General features: G+C 43.6%; 1 protein-coding gene across 22 annotated transcripts in view; it reads left to right on the forward strand.

Annotated features, from left to right (window-relative positions):
- The window catches only part of TRPM3 (transient receptor potential cation channel subfamily M member 3), a gene marked incomplete at its 5' end in the record, with an annotated part of 803,286 nt that extends 783,672 nt beyond the window's left edge, over positions 1 to 19,614 (forward strand). For all 22 annotated transcript variants that reach the window (XM_082843093.1, XM_082843094.1, XM_082843098.1 and 19 more), the window contains 4 exons: positions 5,397 to 5,547; positions 5,668 to 5,867; positions 7,820 to 7,952; positions 17,978 to 19,614. In XM_082843093.1, the coding sequence (XP_082699219.1) occupies positions 5,397 to 5,547; positions 5,668 to 5,867; positions 7,820 to 7,952; positions 17,978 to 19,430 (1,937 nt within the window). In that variant the 3' untranslated portion in view covers positions 19,431 to 19,614. The remainder of the gene's footprint in view (positions 1 to 5,396; positions 5,548 to 5,667; positions 5,868 to 7,819; positions 7,953 to 17,977) is intronic.
- Positions 19,615 to 20,160: the final 546 nt, after the last annotated feature.

Below are 20,160 nucleotides of genomic sequence, written 5' to 3' on the forward strand. Positions count from 1 at the left end.
GTACCCGCACCCCCCCACACACCAGGGCTTCTTTGGCCTAATCTATCTATGATCAGCTTCTAGAGCAAGGTTTTCTTCACTTTGGGAGTAGCTGGAAACTTTGGCCAGTTTCCCAAGTGTGTTTACCCTACTGACTTGATAATAAGTGAAATCTGTATCATTAGTTTCTGAGTCAGAGGACAATTGAGCTTTGAGCAGTGTAGACCCCTTAAGTTCTTCTATGTTTGGAGAAAAAAAAGAGCAACAGAGCCTCTGGCTCCTGAAACCCTGAAACTGTGATTCAACCTTGATGTCAGGTCAGATTTCACATTGCCATTTGCCTCTTCCAATCTCTTCATGCTACTCCAAGGCTCCAGATGTTGCCTCCCAGGAGTGGTAGAAACAAAATATCAACATCCTTAATGACCGTGGACAGGGGACAAGGAGGCAAGGGTGACTGTATTAGCCAGGACTCACTGCAAGTGATAGAAACCCAATTCAAATTGACTTAAGGAAAAAAGGAATTTTATGGTTCATATAACTGAAGAATTCTGGTTTTAGGCATGGCTGAATCAGGAATCTGTTTCTCTTCTCTGTGATGGAGTCACTCCTGGGCAGGCTCTCTTTGCTTGGTAGACTTATATCGCATTGTAAAAAGAGCTTCTCTTTAATACAAGTTCTAGCAAAAGTCCCAAGGTTTATGCTCATTGGCTCTGATTGGTCAGGCTAGGATCACATGTCCATCCCTGAACTAATCACTGCAATCAGGAGATAAAATACACTGATTAATTTCCTCAATATGGAACTGCATGCAGCTCATTTCACCCAAACTTCATGGACTGAGAGTAGGGAGGAATAGCTCCACAAAGGGAAACCAGGATGCTCTTAGCAGAGGAAGGGGAAATGTATATACTAGGCAGGTGGAACCACCAAACATCCACCAGAGGCACCCTGCACTGACTGTCATCAACAAAGAGGGAGGTGACGACATGTCACTTGGTATGAGGTGGTGGTGACTGTGCATTTACTTCTTGCAAGAGGGTTGGGAGAAAAACCACTCGTGTCAGGTTCCAAAGCAGGGAAGGAGGAGGCGCAATGGCAGCCACCAGCCCACACGTTCCTAAACATCCACCCGTGGGCCATCTTGGGTTTGTGTGCCCTGGAGTATTTCCCTGGGAATATGAACCCCCAGATACTGGTTGGTACTATAACTTATATAAGTTATAACAGATAACTTATCCCAAAATCTGCTTGTCAGGGCTTTCAGGCACCCAGTTCATCTTCATCAGGGGTAGACATCTGTAAGTTTGAGTCATAGCACTTTCTAGTGCAGATAAATGCTCTGAGCAAGGACACGACTAGGAGCCATTACAAAGCAATGTTTTGCACTAACTGCTGCATATAATGTTCGCTGCCTCTTTGCTGATATTACCAAATGAAGGCTGTTTCTTACTGGTTCGTTTTTATTTTCATTATCACAAGGGTCATCTAATTCACTTATACTACACGTGTTGCTGTAGAGTCTAGATGGTAGTCCTCAAGGCTAATCCTGAGTACCAGCCTGCTCAGTGTGACCGAGGCTAGAAGGACTGCAGCAGTTCTGCTGTGCTTCTTCAGAGCCCCCAGCAGAGCTCACGTCACCCGTTAAATGCAACGTTCTATTCCCTTTCTGTGCCCCCTACTAAACTGTGAGTTCCTTAGCAACAGGGACTGTCTCTTTAATCCCCAGCATCTCCCGTACCCAGCATATTATAACCACTCAATGAATGTTTGTAGAATAAGTGCTATGCTTAGTGATTGTAAAGTAAAGAGGAATAAGACATAGTCCCTAACCTTGAGACGCTTCAAGTCTATTAATTACAAAATAACAATACCAGTCATGACACCAACTAATGTTAATTAAGTGCTGTATGCTAGATACTGAGCCAAGTGCTTTCCATGCATTCTCATTTAATGATTTTGACAATCTCCCCCCATATATACTATTACTACCCCATTTTACAGATGAGGAGGCTGAAATTCATGGAGTAAGCTAATGTCGCATCATTTGAAAATGGTGGAATTGGGATTTGAACCCAGGTCTGCCGGATTATAATGCATGTTCCTAACCACTAAAGTAATACTACTTCTATAAAGGCAGGATGAAAAAAAGGTGGGGGAAGGTGGAATAAATTAATACCCAAAGAATTGGCAGAGAGTTCCCAGAGCCAATCATGATGACATCGAATCAAATCTTGTATAAAGGTAATGAGTTGGTCCAATTTTCCAACTAGTAGGGGAATAAAGCAGAGATCTAGAGACATGTTAATGACACTATCTGAAGACCCATGGAAATGCGCACCGGCCACTTGAAACTAGCGAGCACCTACTCTTCTCCCTGGGTTTTTCTCTAGGCTAGAAGAAGGTTTCTTCTCTAGTGGAGGAAGTGTCTGCATCTTCACTAAATACGGGGTCAAAAGCTGGATGAGCTCTGCGCCACACAAGTTTATTTTACGTTCTCCCAGAATGTAAAGAGAAATCTCAGAATGACATCATTAAATGGAAATGAGGGATCACACCTGTAAGAACTGTGTGCACTTTGTACCCTACCCCAAGCAGTTCTTTCTCCTGCTCTTTGTCGGCTTCCCCATAGAGATCTGAGCAGGAACCAAAGAAAAGGGCAGCACAGGAGTGACAACCCCAAGGGAGGTCAAGTCAGGAGGAAGGGGGTAGGGTGGCTGGGCAAGCTTCATGAGGAGAGAAAAGCAAAGTGAGCCATTCCATGAGGCCTGCAGCCAAGTGGGTGTCAGAGACCCAGGTATCTGGTTGAGCCTGAGAAGCCTTCTTGCCAGACCAAGGGCAGGATTTCTGGGAAGAACCTAAGGAAGGAGCCAGCAACTGCTTAGAGCTAGAACTGTCCATCATGAGTAGGCTTGCAGAGCTGTGGGGAATGTTAGTGCTCAACAACCAAACTGTGTTTAGTGACCTTTATTCACTCAACAGTTTTCATGTGTGGATATGTGTGGATGTGCTGTGTGTATGCACTGAACCAGGTAATTGGAAACCATGAAGAGACATGTTACCACTGGAAATCTTATGTAGGACACAGAGCCCAGTAAATTGGCAGCAGTGATACAGTGCTGAGAAACCCCCCAAAGGGGCAAGCAAACGGAGTTCTGGGATTATATGGAAGACAAAATTACTAAAGAAAAGATTATTTGTTAAAGAAAAAATTATTCATGACATTTGGTAAAAATGGTAAGGAAGACTTTGTTCAAGGGGGGCTACTGCAGTGGTGTTCTGTAATAGGGGAGAGAGATTGGGCTCGACTCTGAGTGAAGAAATAAAAAAAAAGGAAATTTATAGCCATGAGCTGGGTGTGGGTCAGTGGATGGAAGTTCACTAAGAGGAAACATCAGGAGTAAGGGGGGTTCTGGCTTACCTGACGTAATGGATTCTTACTGAAGACAGACCAGTGTGATCAGACTTCAGATGGAGGATGGTGGAGAATGAGGAAACTGATTAGATATCGATGGTGATTAGAAATTGAGGATGGGGATTCTGGCTAAACGTACTCAGCAGGATTCTTGCTAAAATTGGACAAATGCAGAGACAAGCATGGAAGTCCACAAGTTGAGGCCACAAAAGAGCTCAGAAGAGCCTGCCTGAGTGGAGTTTGGTCAAGCAGAGGATCTTTGTCAATACCTATCCCAGTCCCAGCTGGAAAGGAGCAGAAATTTAGCTGAAAGCTAAGTAAGCACTGAAAAGTGAATAGGATTCATCCAGGTGAAGCATGGGAGTGGGGGGAGCAAGGTGTCAGGGGGCCTTTGGGAAGCGAAAGAAGAAGCATGGCTCAAAATCAGGAAATAGGGCTTCCCTGGTGGTGCAGTGGTTGAGAGTCCGCCTGCCGATGCAGGGGACACGAGTTGTGCCCCGGTCCGGGAAGATCCCACATGCCGCGGAGCGGCTGGGCCCGTGAGCCATGGCCGCTGAGCCTGCGCGTCCGGAGCCCGTGCTCCGCAACGGGAGAGGCCACAGCAGTGAGAGGCCCGTGTACCGCAAAAAAAAAAAAAAAATTCAGGAAGTAAGAGAGGGCATGACAGTTCTAGGAACTGCAAGAAACTTGGTCCAGTTTGTGCTCAGAGGGAGAGGTGGGAAGTAGCAAGAGGTGGCACCAGGCTAGCTACCCTCAGAGCTTGGACTTCATCCTGGAGCCAATGTGGGCTCTATCATTGGGTTTTCCTTCCAAAGGAGGAAATGATCAGAACCTCTCACAGGGCTGTCTTAGGTGCATAGTGCCACAGCTGCCAACAACAAAAAAGATGCCGGCTCCTTGAGAACATCTGAGTCCATCAACACCTGATCATCTTACAGGCTGGTCCAAAGGAAGCACTTTGGCCATCTTTTTCTGGCTATAAAAACAGTCTTGGTGTCCTGATATTACTAAAACCCTCATAAATTGAGAAGATGTATGTTGGACTTCAGAGCATGTCAAAAATCACATAATGTTTCTAGACTAATTCTAGTTCAGTAGACTCATGTTAGTGGCACCTGAGAATTACCTGGGAAATTTTGAAAGAAATGTTGATGCCGGGGCCACCCTCAAAGATTCTGGTTCAATTGACTGGGGTGGAGCTGGGCATTGGCAGTTTTTAAAGATCCCCACATGGTCCCCTGTGCAGTCAGATGTTTTATTTTTCTCTATTTGCCCATTTATTCAGTGCAGTTGGGTTTTGTTCCCTGTGCACTGGAAGCACATTTTTGGAATGGAAATGCTGCAGGAAAAAAAGCAGGTGGCTACAGGCTCCAGGGTCCTGGCCCATCTCCCCTCACTGCCCCTCCCCATGAAATGCCATCCATCAGGAGCACTGAGCAACAGTCCCCCTAAATACTTCCCAAGGTGCTGCCCTGTTTCGTTCCTTCCACACTGAGACAGCAAATCCTTAACTCAGAGTCCCTGGGTTGTTTCTTGAAGCAATTAACAGCTGCCCCGTGTTAATTCCGAGTCAATAGCCCCTCGAGGCTGCTGCTCTTACAGCTGTCGGCTTCTGGCCTCCACAGCACATTTTGAAAGTAACTTGACGGGGCAGTGAGACTCTGCCCCTTCTGCGCTCCCTGGGAAAGCCTTCACCAGGCTTCCTTGGGGGGACACTAAGTGCCCCAGGGACTCGGCAAGCCAGCAGGGGGCTCCACCCACCTCTTTCGTGTCAGATGACAACTTGGGAGACTGGCAGAACCAACTCCCCTCTGCAGAGACAGCCCCTAGAGATATTCATGAAGCTTTCGTTTGTTTGTTTTGGCTTTTCTGGAATTCCTTTTTCTGTTTGTTTTGAGATGGCTGTATTTTTCCTTCATGTAAAAACCCCTCCTTCAACTCCGTCTGTGGTTTCTATCACAGAGCCACACGATTTCTGACATCTTGCCTGTGCTTCCTCCAGCTCCCTGTGGACAGAATGAGACTCGAGAGGATGGTAAAATAATCCAACTGCCTCCCTGCAAGACAGGAGCCTGGATCGTGCCGGCCATCATGGCCTGCTACCTCCTAGTGGCAAACATCCTGCTGGTCAACCTCCTCATCGCTGTCTTTAAGTAAGAGGGTCCTTCTTCAGAGCCCTTGGAATGGAGTAGGGAGACTGAGGCAGGAGCGGGGCATGACGCTCCAGAAAGCAGGGGTTTTCCTCACTTGATTCTCTCTGGTCTCTATTTCAGCAATACATTTTTTGAGGTAAAATCAATATCCAACCAAGTGTGGAAGTTTCAGAGGTATCAGCTCATCATGACTTTCCATGAAAGGCCCGTTCTGCCCCCACCTCTGATCATATTCAGCCACATGACCATGATATTCCAGCACCTGTGTTGCCGATGGAGAAAACACGAGAGTGACCCAGATGAAAGGGACTATGGCCTGAGTAAGCTTTGAGTGACAACCCCCCGCAACTACAGAGCAGAAATCCCCACCACGTCTATACGCAGTCGTGCAGGACCACTGGGCACCTGGGTCCTCCTGCTTCCTACCCACAGCTCCGAAGACTTGGGAGGGATGGGAGGGTATGCATGATGAGAAATGGTGCTGGAAGGGAGACAGGAGAGGCTTAAAGCGAGCACTCTTAGCCTCACACCTTTCTTAGTGAGATAAAACCAGGCTCCAGCAGGGCTGTTTTAGCACCTTCATAGGTTCTAAGCTTCTTACTTTACAGACATCCCACCACAAGATATATCAACCATGTTAATATGCTCCCAATGCTGCAGTATATATAATTTAAGCATCCTGACATGAGTTGAGTTGTAGGTGACTAAGTTTGATTTTCCATGGTCATTTTTGGATCTATCATGTTTTTAGGTCTTAAACATTTCCCAAGCCTTAAGAGTTGTGCCTATATGGCTTCATGAGGAAACCAGTCCTGCTTTCCATGATTCCAAGGACAAAAAAAAAAAAAGACCCTCCACCAACCACCTTCTAGCCCAGTGTTTCTGGAAGGAAATTAGATTGACATTGGGGTGGAATAATTCTTCATTATATAGGATTGTTCCACATATTGCAGGAGATTTAGCACATCAGGCCTCCACACATTGAATACTAATAGCTCCTGCAGATTCCTAAATATCCCCTGGGTACCACCCACAGTTAAGAACCATTGGGAATCCAGCCCCCATACAAGCAACCTACCGTGGTTTCTCAAAGTGTGTCAGGTAGACCACCTACACTAAATCTACTGAACCTCTAGGATTGTGGCCCAAGAATTACCTCCAGGTGATCACTAGTGCAACTAAAGCTTGAAACCAAAGCCACTTAATAATCAACTGCTTCTCTAAGTCTGAAGCTTTTAACAACTTCTCTGACACAGCAATGCCTGACTTCTTTCGAGACATTAAAATTGGAAAGTTGGAGAGGGGTTAAGGATTCCAAAATTCACTATTTCCATTTGAAACACCCATTTAGGCAAGTAGAAAGCTCAGGGGGAGAAAAGGTTCAGATTTCCACTGGGCTCTTTCTACCACTGAATCAGTTATGAATTTGTTTACCAGCTATAAATAGAAAACCAGACTAACAGTAACACAAATATGTAAGGTTTTACTTTTCTCACACAACAAAAAGTGAAAAGGTAAATAAATAGCCCAGAGCTCAACAATGACTCACTGAAGTCAAAGACCCCCAGTCAGCTATTCCTTGTCACACTGTCTTGTCTCATGGTAGCAAAATAGCTGCTGCACTTCCAGTCATCACATTCATGTTCAGGGCAGAAAGAAGCATGAAGGGGAAAAAAGGTAGAAAGAAGCAGCCACATACGTACAGTTTATCAGGAAAGCAAAATCTCTTCTCAATACACAACCCTTTCCTGCAGCAGGTTTTTTTTGTTCCTTGAGCCAAACTGGGTCTCATGGTTGTTGCTAGCTTGAACGGACACTGGAAATGTGTATTTGGCTTTCCAGTCTCAGTAGTGGGAAGAGGGAAGAGGGAACTTGGGTTGCAAAGGGCTTTTAGTAAGGTGAATGAACAATGTCTGTCTGCCACACTCCTCAGCCCAGAAGTTGAGTTTTTAAGAAACCTCCATTCTCTGCATAGCTTCCCTTTCCTTTATTTAGCTACATTTTTGTCCTTACGATATATATAATTCTAACCGGTCTCTGCAGTAAACCAGGTATACTCAGGTGAGCTTCAGAGACCCATAATGAATCTAACGCAGAGAAAGAGGACAGTGACACAAGTTGCCTGACCAGATTTGGATTTAGTTTGAGACTCAGTGAAGAATCTGGGCCCCATTCCCTAACCTTGAGTTAGATTAGGAATGTCATTCGACCCACAAGTCAGGTGCCATCGCTTTTACTTCTCTGCCTCATATCTCTCATTTCTTTTCCACAGAGCTCTTCATAACTGATGATGAGCTCAAGAAAGTACATGATTTTGAAGAGCAGTGCATAGAGGAATATTTCAGAGAAAAGGATGACCGATTCAACTCGTCCAATGATGAGAGGATACGAGTGACTTCAGAAAGGTGTGTTCCCATGGGTACATGCCTCCTGGGGTGGTTTTATACCATGGCATGCCTTATCAATTGATTTTGTTTGCAGGGCCACAAAAAAACAGAGACCCCGTTGTGCTTATTTTTATTGTCCAAGAAATCATCGAGCTTATGAGAGAACAGAATGTTGTCTGAAATGTCTATAGATCAAAGTCCCAGACTTATAGACCCTAGACTTCTCCAGCAGGCAGTAGCAGCCGCCTTCCTGGACACTAGAGATTGTTGAGTCCAGGACAGGGCAAGAGTTGCTGGCTCAGACCAGAAATTGGAAAGTTCTGACCCAGACATAAACCAAGAGAGACCCAGCCCAACTCAAGGCTCTCCATCAAGTTTGTGTTTCATGTAGATCACTGAGCATCTTCTCCAAAGGTGAGGATGGTCCTAGTGCCTGGCTTATATGGGTGCCCAATACCTTCTGAATAAACAATAGCAAGAGACTTGTGAATTAGAGAGAATAATGGTTGAGGGTTTTTTTTTTTCCAATTGTTTTGTTTTTTCTTCTTATAGAACAAGATAAAAGCAAAGAAATAAAGGCAGATTTTTTACTTACTTACTATATAATTTTAGATCTCATTGGCCAAATAGTTTTGTAGACCAGTAGGGCTGTAAGAAAAAAATCTCAAAATGAAGAGAAGAGAATCCTTTAAGGTTAATAAATCTAAGTTTATGTAAATGAACTTACATTTTCTTATTTTCCCCATTTTGCTGTAGACTAATACAAACTTCATTCCAGGCTGGCGCTCAAAACCCAGCATTTAGGAACTACTCTTCTAAAGAACACCCCAAGTGTTACAAAGCATTAGTGTAACTTTAAATTTTAAGCACTTTCAATATAAAAGTGGCAGAAGCAAATTATAAATAATGGGAAAAGGATGATATACTGACGACTTCAGATGATATATGACTCAGACTTCTAAGATTTGAGTCAGTTGCCTCTAGTTTTCATGAAATGACATTTTGTCTGCTTACCCATGTCATACATTTTCTCTAGTGGCTCTGTAGAAGTTACACAAATGGCATTTTTCTGTCCCTGGCCCTTTATTTCTTTAAAGAATGCAGTCTAGATAAGTGAATATATACACATATGCTATTGAGTGATTGTATCCATAGGTACTCAGCCAATATTAATAAAGTTTAAAGCCATGCACAGATTTTATACACATCTGTCATTGCAAAATAGAGCATTTTATGATGATATGGTGTGAAGCAATTTTCCAGCAAACAGAGGAAGGAGCTGCAAATCTAAAGATCTCTCTCATGCTGAGGCCTTGAAACAGCTATTTATTAATGGACATATAGCCATGTGGTTCCCAGAAAATTGTGCCCTGTGGACACATTGTCCATTGCTCAGACATATTTCCAAAGCATATGTTTGAAATGCTTTTTGGATTCAGAAAACCACAGACCTGGGAGGAAAGAAAGGTAGGGGAAGGAGTGTTAAGATGCAAGGAAGTCTTTGTCTTTCTTTCTGGGGAACTAGAATGAGAGTTACAGACACCAGGGCATGTAAACTGTGACCTTGTCACCAATTCCTTTTGGATGGAAACATAAAGGAACTATAGCACCTCCAACTGAGGCTCTCACCCCACACCTACAAACGCTTCCAGGAGACTTCTTCCCCAAGGCCCTATGCTTCTGTGGGTTGTTACAGAGCCCCACCCTTCAGAGCATGGCCAAGATGAACAATTCCCAGAAATCAGGACAGTGTGCAGGCGCACCCTCCCTGTGTCCCAGGCGTTAGCTGACCTCCTGGAGTAACACTGGCCTAGAGGACCAGGACGAGTTCTCGACCAAGCCCAGGTGCCAGAGAAGTGAACTTAAACCCGGGCCTCATTCTGCTTCTGTTGCTTCTGTCTGTGTTTATTTGAGGTTTTGCTTTTGTTGGTGGTGGTGGTAGTTTTGGTTTGTTTTGCATTTGTAATTGTACCCGAAAATAACATCTTTAAACACTAGGATTATACTCAGCACAATAGAAGCACCACGAGGTGCATAAGGGAATCAACCAAGGGAAGAGTGGGTCCATGTTACCAATCTCACATTCTCTAGGCCATGTCCTTTCTAAGTGGAGTGGCATGTGAAATCACCTGTCCTGTTGTACGTTAGCTAGCTAGCTAGATGGATAGATAGATGGATAGAGAGTGATAAATAGATAAATATGTATAAACACACATTTGAATACATATGTTAAATTTACATAAGTTAACTGTGCACATTCTATATAGTATATAAAATATTTTATAATTTTCTCTTCATATTAGATAACCTCAATACAGAGATTTGAAATCAGAAAAATTAAGAGCTGGTTCTTTGCTCTACTAAAAACTTGGGAAAAGGGTTTTTTCACATAGTGAGCCCCATGCTTCTCCTCCTGCTACTACCTTTAAAATACAATTTATTTATACGTGTTCTATTTGCATGAATCTTTTTAGAAATACAAATATACTTCCATAATTGTCTATTTAAATGGATCATTATTAAATGATATTTTTGTCACCAAATGGTATGTATAGGGTTCAATACAATATTCAGGAGATCATTAACACCTTGGAGGAACTTGATCCTGAAAAATCCTTGACTTTCCCTTTTTTTTTTTTTTTTTTTTTGTGGCACGCGGGCCTCTCACTGTTGTGGCCTCTCCTGTTGCGGAGCACAGGCTCCGGACACACAGGCTCAGCGGCCATGGCTCACGGGCCCAGCCGCTCCGCGGCATGTGGGATCTTCCAGGACTGGGACACGAACCTGTGTCCCCTGCATCGGCAGGCGGACTCTCAACCACTGCGCCACCAGGGAAGCCCGACTTTCCCATTTTTATATGGCAATGACCATGATGTATCTAAAGCAATACAGTTCCAGAATGTAATGAGCTAATTGATTGTAACCAGTGCCCTCACTTATTTGGGACAATATCTAGCTGGTGATAATTATATTAAAATAACCAAATTTCTGAACTATTAAGCAACATTGGTGACTGGCTTCTTTTCTGAGGATTTTTTGACTATTGGCTGAAGATAACCAATCCTTGGAGTTTGTTCCATCAAATTCTGTGCTCATCATCCTTTAACTAGTTCAGTTCTGTTTCAGTACATGCATACTGGATCTTTACTGTATACCAGACAATAAGGCAGGGCCCTGTCCTCAAAAAACACAGTCTCATTGAGTTCCAGTGTACACCCAAGGCAGGAACAACCAGAAACATCTAACTCAGTGTTGTCAAACTTTAGAAGGCCTGAAAATCATCTGGAAGGCTTGTTACTACATAGGTTGCTGGGCATCCGTCCCCACTCCGGGTTTCTGATTCACTATGTCTAAGGTGGGGCCTGAGAATTTGCATTTCTAACAAGTTCCCAGGTGATGCTGATGCTGGTTCTGGACCACACTTTGGGGACCACGAATAGAATACGATGGACAAGATAAAAGTTAAAGTAGGAGAGGACGGTGCAAAATTATTCACTGTGGAACATACAAAATTCGGCACCTTACATTCAGAATAAGTTCGGGAGGTCAGTGAATACAGATTACTTGTACCCAAAGCAGTGTTTCTCCCCCACACCTGACCAACAGCACTTCGACAAGCAGGTACTGAGCAGGGCCTGGGTTGGGGTGGGGATATAAGGACTTTGCTTTGAAAGAATGCATAGTCGTTACACTCAGCCTCTATTTGAGCACCTCCTAGAAAGAGGAGAAATTGCCTTAGATACCAGCCTTATGAATAAATACAGAAAAAAATTAAATTCATTTCTCTCTGAGAAAGTATTTTACATAGGTGAAGATCACTATGATCTCCCCACTTTGCTTTGTCTTTTCTAAACTAAATATCCCAAGATCTTTTAACCACTTACCATGCATACAGCAGGTCTCCCACTAAACTGCTCACTTTCTCAGTATGCACTTTAAATTGTCAACGTCACCCTTTAAATGTGGTCTCTAAATGGAACTTAATTCTGTGTTTTAGTTAGAGCCTAGATTCAATTCCTTTATTCATTCATTTACTATTTTTGTCATCTACTATATGCTAGGCTAATAATCATAGAGTACAATAGAACAAGCAGTTCTTTTCATGTTACAAGAGAAAGAACACAGTATAATGGAAAGATTTTAATACTAGTTCTGCAGTAACCAGCTGTGTGACCTTGAACAAGTTACTTAACTCCTCTGAACCTATGTCCCCATCTGTAAAATGAAGTATTAATACCTAACTGTAGAATCTTAAAAGTTATTGAGATAACATATATGAGGTATTATGCTTTCAGTAACTGGTAGTTATTGTTTGATCCATACATTTTATTTGCTATGAGATTGCATTACAATCATAGCAGCCAAGTCACGTCTTTGGTTCAGAGTGAGACTACAGTTAATTAAAACCAGGGCTTTTTCACGTGAGCTAATTCAAATATCCTCAAACCTCTTCTTGTGAAATGTTTGTTTTTAACCTAAAATCAAGACTTAACATTCATCGCTGTGAAATTTTTCTTTAAGTTGTTCCCCCTTTGGCTCATTATTCTCACATTTTAAGGACAATTTTGGATCCTGATTTTATCATCAGTCTATTAATTTTTCATCCTATTCTTTTTATATCATTGTTTGCTTGATAAGCATACCTACTATGCCTTCAACATAATCCACCAAAATGTCACCAGCACAGATCAGGTGAACCAAGACAGAACTAAGATATTGCATGACTCCAAAAACTACCTCTCTTCATGACATCGGCCCATCGGTTAATCAGCCAGCCAGGTGTCCGTATTTCTCTAGTCACTCCAGTGTGTCAACCTCCCTGCCAAAATCACAATGTACTTCGTCAAAAGTATTATACGTCTGTGTCTCTCTATTAGTCTAGACTATCAAAAGAGAGACAAGATTAACATTGAGCCCATGTAGTTGCGTGTTAACTAATCCTGTCTCTTTAAAGTACTCAAAAGATACCATCTGCTTAATTACCTACGACTAAGCCATTCAGTAATGCTGCCTACAATTGATGTCAAACTCCCATAATTCCTAGAATCCAGGAATGTTGAATGTCAGGAAAAAACATTTCCTATCTGCAGTCTCCTGGAATTTCTCTTCTTTTTTTTTTTATTAATTTGTTTATTTTGGCTACGTTGGGTCTTTGTTGCTGCACGCGGGCTTTCTCTAGTTGCTGTGAGCAGGGGTCTACTCTTTGTTGCAGTTTGCAGGTTTCTCATTGCAGTGGCTTCTCTTGTTATGGAGCATGGGCTCTAGGCACACAGGCTTTAGTAGTTGTAGCACACGGTCTCAGTAGTTGTGGCTTGCGGGCTCTAGGGTGCAGGCTCAGTAGTTGTGGCCCACGGGCTTAGTTGCTCCACGGCATGTGGGATCTACCCAGACCAGGGCTCGAACCCATGTCCCCTGAATTGGCAGGTGGATTCTTAACCACTGCACCACCAGGGAAGTCCCTGGCATTTCTTTTTACTTCCCTTTGGTTTTTAAGGGTCACGTACATTTTCTGTTGATCAGAGATGGAAGTTCTTTTCTGGTTCCTTTAACTCATTTAAAGCAGAATTTGCAAACTGGTTGCTCATGGGCAGCATCTGCCCACAGAGGGCTGTTGTGTTGAGCTTGCAATGACTGTTAAAATTCACTCCAAATGCCTTTGGACTGCGTGTGCTCTCTGCTGACACAGACTCCTTGACTCTGTTCTCTTATGCCTTGCCTGCTTCACCTACTCACTTGATCTCCCCTTCTATAGGCATTTGATTCTCAGACCCCTAACTTAGAGCTTCCAGTTTATCCTCACCATCACCCACCCGCAGGGCCGCACCTGTCAGAAGTTTCAGTTTGAATTTTCTCCTTGACAGTAACAATTGGAGCAACTGGGATATACATTATTCCTTGCTGTCATCTTTTAATCTAACATTATCTTTCCCAAACCAACGGGCTCTATGCCCTTTTTTCACTTCACCTGGATCTAAAACGTATTAGACAATGACTATTAATAGCATATACAACTTATAATTTTTCATAACAAAGAGAGAGGAATAACTTAGGATATATGAAATTTATAAATAATCCAAAAAATAATGTAAGCCAAAAAAAATGAACTTCACCTACTTGCCACCATGACCTTTTCTAAAACTGATCTTTGATATCTCCATTGATAGAACCAAGTTTAAACTTTTCTCCCTTTTTTTGGTTCCAGAGTTAGTGAGAAGGATAACTGGCCCAAAGGGAAGGGTAGGTGACCCTAAAGGACTTAAATAATTCACAAATTAGGTGGATAAGCCTAAAGCACTTAAATAATTCACAAATTAGGTGGATAAGCCTGTGGATAAGCAAGAGTTCGCTTTAGCTGCTCTGCATCGTTGCCTTTGATCTGAAAACCTGTGTCAGTATACCCTCCCTGCCCCCCCCACCCCCCCGCAAGAGTCCCCACAATTGGGCTCATGCGTTCTGGGATTGTTTTTGCTCTTCATCCTACACCCATTCTACTGCTAGCACTCCAGGGAATATTTGAAATTTAGAGCAGGCATGGTCTGCCAGTTCTCTTTTTCCTTTTACCATATTTCCTTTAACTACATTTTGAGGTTATCAGAAAAGAAGATGAATTTCTGGAAGGTAATACAATAATCCTTAAGAAATTACATATTGAAGTTGAAATTTTCTGTGCCACCAGAATCTTCTTTTGAATGCCCTTTTCCTTATCACATTGGCTGTTAGAGGCTGGTTGTTTTACTACCTGGTTTTTGTTTGTTTGTTTGTTTCACCAGCCTATTGTGTCCTCTCTAATGGGCTTCTGGCTGTCACTTTCTTGGCCTCCCGGGAACAGGAGCCACCTCACATCTTTCCAGGGTTCTGCTGGGTCCCTATTGTGATTGCCTTGTGAGTTATTCTGAAATAAGCCATGCAAGGTCTGGAGATTTGAAAGAAAGAAAGAAAAATAAAGTGTTCCTTCATACAACATCTTCCTTTCCACAGTTCCTTTTTCTTTTCTTACTTAGTCACTTCCCATATCTATCTCCTTAAGAATTCTTATTGATCCTTAAATTCTTATAATCCTTATCTCCATTTTATCTCCTGATTTATTTGACCAGAGTCAGCTCCTAGAAACTGCAATCATGACTCGAAACTCTTGGTTTGTTCCTCAGACCTATTTTTATCTGTGATGCGTGCCCATTTGCAAATAACTTTTCAAGAATTCTTTTTTAAAGATTAAGAGAAGTACTCTATTTATGGAACAAGCATATGTAAACTTGACTCTGGGAACGTTTATTCTTTTATAACTCCTACATTAAACCCCTATCAGTTATATCCGTGCTCTAATTGATGATATAATTAGGTGGTTAAACACATCTAGAATTCTGAAAGGAAATGGATCAAACAGTCCTTTTTTTTTTTTCTTTTTTTAAATTCAAATCTTACATTCCAAAGCACCTCAGAGCCCACAGGAGAATTAAGATTTGGTGAAGAATAGCTCCTTGGCCCTGTTCTAGCAGGCTTTCCTCCCCTACTTCCATCCCCTGGAGCTGTGCTTCTTTATCTTTGCTCTTGAGGCTCCACTGGGCACCTCCTTGCTTTCCTGGACGACCCTCTTCCTCCTTGTACCTCCCCTCTCTTCCTCCCATCCTCTTGGGCTCCTTAGTTTCTGGGTTCCGTTTATTCCCCACAACCAAGTCCTTAGTCTTCAATTGCCTCTTGGTGCCTTAGCTTGGCCTCTCGCCTGCTAGTTTTCTCTGCAGTATTGGATCTTGGGGCTAAAGCGAGGTGGGACACAGGGAGGGGAGGGTCCCCACAGTGCAGGGAGATAGCTCACCATGCTCAAACTAATGATCGCATGCATTTATGCTCAGAGAGCATCTTTATCTCTTTCCATACCGACCTTGTATACACCAGGCTCCAGGAAAGGGCAGGAGAGGGAGGAAGAAAACTATACTGCCTTTTGTTACTCTGCCAACACTAAAAAGCTAGGTGGACCCAGTACCTAGGGTATGCCAAACAAAACTCCTCATTCTATAGAAATGTACCATCTGTCCTTCTCCTGACTTTAATGAAGAAGTATTTTTGTCCACTTACGCAAAGCTTATTGAATTACCAAAAAAAAATGAAATTGTAATACTTGAAAACTCCATAGGCTAGATGGTGAAGAAGTGAATTGTAAGTCTGTAAGACACACAAACTTATTATTGTAAGTAATTTGTTTCTCAGGCTATGTTTATACCACAAAACAAAGTGAAACAGAGGAAAGTTGAATTTTCCTTCTGAATCATCTGTGTTAGCTGGATGAATAGCATTGTGTTTGCCAGACACAGAATTGCTCGATTTATAAGTCTGCTGGAAATACACCTGGACATGATGGCAGAGTGTGCCTGGACCCCGGGAGGCTCTGGATTGGCTATGGAGCAGCAGGAAGGAGCAAAAGAAAAAAATGTTCCCAAAGCAGGGCTCTCGAGAGCAGTCCAGAACCTTGGACCAGTGAAGGGAAGCTGAGAGGTAAAAGAGTAGAGTAGGTAGAATGAGTTGGGAGGTTGTTGCTAAGAGAGGCAGAAATGGGCCCCAAGGCTGCAGCAGCAGAGGAGGAGGCTTTTAAAAGGCCTCAGGTTCCTCAGCGAGGGGGACCACATGCCTCACATTTCATTCTGGCACTGAAATGTACAGTCTTCTCTGATAGAGGCACTGCTACTGTCAACCCACCATCGCCATCACTACCACCACTACACCAGCTGGAGGGACCCAGCTCTGATGCCCACCGCTCTTCATAAAGCATGCAGCCATGTTCCTTTTAAGGGTCAGCAGCCAGTGATTAGCTGTGCATATTGGAAGTATTGGAAAAGTATCTTTATGCTCCCCAAAAAAGTTGTGAATGGATCTTATTTAGATTCTCCAAAAGATTTGCCTTTGGGCATCTAAAAGTGAAAGTTTGAGCTCAAACCAAAACTTGGCTTTGGTTTGTCCCTTCCAAGTTAATCTGAGCAGGTGAAAATATGTCACAATTTTATTTTAAATGTGTGGTCTCTGTCTTTATAAATAAATGGCCAGGCAGCCTATTGGACAGTTGAAATCAAGTTCATCACGGTGATTGACTCAGTGAACCTTTATTGACACCTGGCATGTATTGGGCTGGCAACACAGAAATGGGAACAGGAATATGAGACAGGTCACACACCTAAGAATTTCCAGTGGGGAGGGTCAAGACCTGGAGAAATAACTGTAATATAAAGCATCTGTGATCAGCTACCCAGAGAGACAGAGACAGAGGAGTAGGACTATTTATTTATTGATAGCCACTCCAGAGCAATTTACCATAAATTACTCTATGTAATCTTGGCTGAATTTCTTGATGTTTGATTTTCCTTTATTAATGAAAGGATTCGGTTAAATTAGATCAGCTCCAGGTGACCCAGTGACAGTGCTATATCAGTTCCTTTGGAGGCACTACATTCTAAAAGGATTGTTTTGAATAACAACAACAACAAAAGATTATTATATAAACGCAAAATAAACATAATCCCAGTCCATAGAATACAAATTTAAATGTACACTGCAGTAAGAATAGCTACATTCTGCAATTCTACTACAAAAGTCTGGGTAAAGTTATCCAAATGTAACATTCTCATTTTGTTGGTGACTGATAAGCCAACACCCTAATACTTATTTAGGTCATTGAACCCTGCCCCAAGCCACAGCGAAGCCAGGAGGGTGGGAAAAGGTGGGACTTCGGCCCACTTTACTTGAAGAAGAACTACTCAACTTTGGTGTTTGTTTATTAGGATTGAGCATTAATTTTCACTGAGGGAAAAGGGGTTTAGTAGCTAAAAACAGCTGGATTCAATAATCTCTAAAGCCTCTTCCAGCTCCAGAAGGTGGAGATTCTGTGATTCTCAGTGACAGGGTCACTGCCATCCTCTCGTCCCCACCCCCTTAGTTTCCCTCCAGTGGGACAGCGAGGGCACCGAGTCCGGGTGCAACTCTGATCCCCTCTGTGCTCTCCAGCCTCCCGCAGAGAAACCAGCCCCAACTGACTCTGGCTCTCTTTTCCCTGCCAGGGTGGAGAACATGTCCATGCGGCTGGAGGAAGTCAACGAGAGGGAACACTGCATGAGGGCCTCGCTCCAGACCGTGGACATCCGGCTGGCGCAGCTCGAGGACCTCATCGGGCGCATGGCTACAGCCCTGGAGCGCCTGACGGGTCTGGAGCGGGCCGAGTCCAACAAAATCCGCTCGCGGACCTCCTCAGACTGCACAGACGCAGCCTACATTGTCCGCCAGAGCAGCTTCAACAGCCAGGAGGGGAACACCTTCAAGCTCCAAGAGAGTATAGATCCTGCAGGTGAGGAGACCTTGTCCCCAACTTCTCCAACCCTAATGCCCCGTGTGCGAAGCCATTCTTTCTATTCAGTCAGTATGAAAGACAAAGGTGGGATAGAAAAGTTGGAGAGTCTTTTTAAAGAAAGGTCCCTGAGCCTACACCGGGCTACTAGTTCCCACTCTGTAGCAAAAGAATCCAAAGCTCCTGCAGCCCCTGCAAACACCTTGGCCATTGTTCCTGATTCCAGGAGACCGTCTTCATGTATAGACATCTATGTCTCTGCCATGGATGAGCTCCACTGTGATATAGACCCTCTGGACAATTCCATGAACATCCTTGGGCTGGGAGAGCCAAGCTTTTCGGCTCCAGTATCTTCCACAGCTCCTTCAAGTAGTGCCTATGCAACTCTTGCACCCACAGACAGACCTCCAAGCCGGAACACTGATTTCGAGGACATCACCTCCATGGACACTAAATCTTTTTCTTCAGACTATACCCACCACCCGGAATGCCAAAACCTGTGGGACACTGACCCTCCAATGTACCACACCATCGAGCGTTCCAAAAGTAGCCGCTACCTAGCCACCACCCCCTTCCTTCTAGAAGAGGCCCCCATCGTGAAATCTCACAGCTTTATGTTTTCTCCTTTGAGGAGCTATTATGCCAACATTGGGGTGCCTGTGAAAACAGCAGAATACACAAGTATTACAGACTGTATTGACACAAGGTGTGTCAATGCCCCTCAAGTGATTGCTGACAGAGCCACCTTCCCAGGAGATCTCGGAGGAAAAGTGGAGGACTCATCATGCTGCCATCCCGAACGAGAAGCAGAACTGAGTCACCCCAGCTCTGACAGTGAGGAGAATGAGGCCAAGGGCCGGAGAGCCGCCATTGCAATACGCCCCCAGGAGGGTGATAATTCAGACAGAACCCTGTCCAACAACATCACAGTTCCCAAGCTAGAGCGTGCCAGCAGCTACTCAGCAGAGGAGCCAAGTGTGCCATATGCACACACCAGGAAGAGCTTCTCCATCAGTGACAAGCTCGACAGGCAGCGGAACGCAGCAAGCCTGAGAAATCCCTTCCAGAGGAGTAAGTCCTCCAAGCCAGAGGGCCGAGGGGACAGTCTGTCCATGAGGAGACTCTCCAGAACCTCCGCTTTCCACAGCTTTGAAAGCAAACACAGCTAAACCTTCCAGTAAGCTTTGCAGGAGGCTCAAGAATCCAGCCCTAAAATTCTCCCCCAAATTCACCTGTTCCCGTTTCTTGAAACTTATCTGCTTTATTCTTAGCTGAGCAAAACAAATATTGCTTTGGGAGGTGTTAATTCAAAGGTGACTTTTGGGCAGAGATCAAGAAAGCATTTGTTCTGGCCCGGTGCCAAACATGGGATTTAAGTCATGTTCACACTTGATGGGCAGGGAGGGGAAAGAAAGAGGGAGAAGAAGGGTTGAGATGAATGTGTATCACTAGTCACTTCAGAAAGCCGTGAGTTCTGGGAATGAATGGGGCTTCAAGCACTGTCCGTGCCAGGAGTCATCTTTCCATTTCTGACCGTTATCGAGAGTTTTAGGATGCAGGGCTAAATTGCAAAAATAAAATAGAATAGCCAGCATACAAATGAGATATTCTAAACTTTCAATTCTGTTTTCTTTTCACATTGGCTCCATCACTGGTGACTGATGAAGAGCATCCTTTTTATTCAGTATAAGCCGGCAGCAAGCAGTTCTACCTAACGTCCCACATCCTTCTCATGCCAACACTTCTGTAATTGATCATTATAAAGAAAAAACAAGGTAACAGTCATAGTTCACCTGTCTCTTATATATTCGTTTCTGGTGCCACAGCTTTTATCTTTTTTGAAGAAAATAAAGGGAAAAGAAATGCCTTTTTGTATTGCAATCAAAATGAAAGAAGGAT

The sequence above is a fragment of the Leucopleurus acutus genome (assembly GCF_964270905.1).
Source record: "Leucopleurus acutus genome assembly, chromosome: 7".
Taxonomy (NCBI): domain Eukaryota; kingdom Metazoa; phylum Chordata; class Mammalia; order Artiodactyla; family Delphinidae; genus Leucopleurus; species Leucopleurus acutus.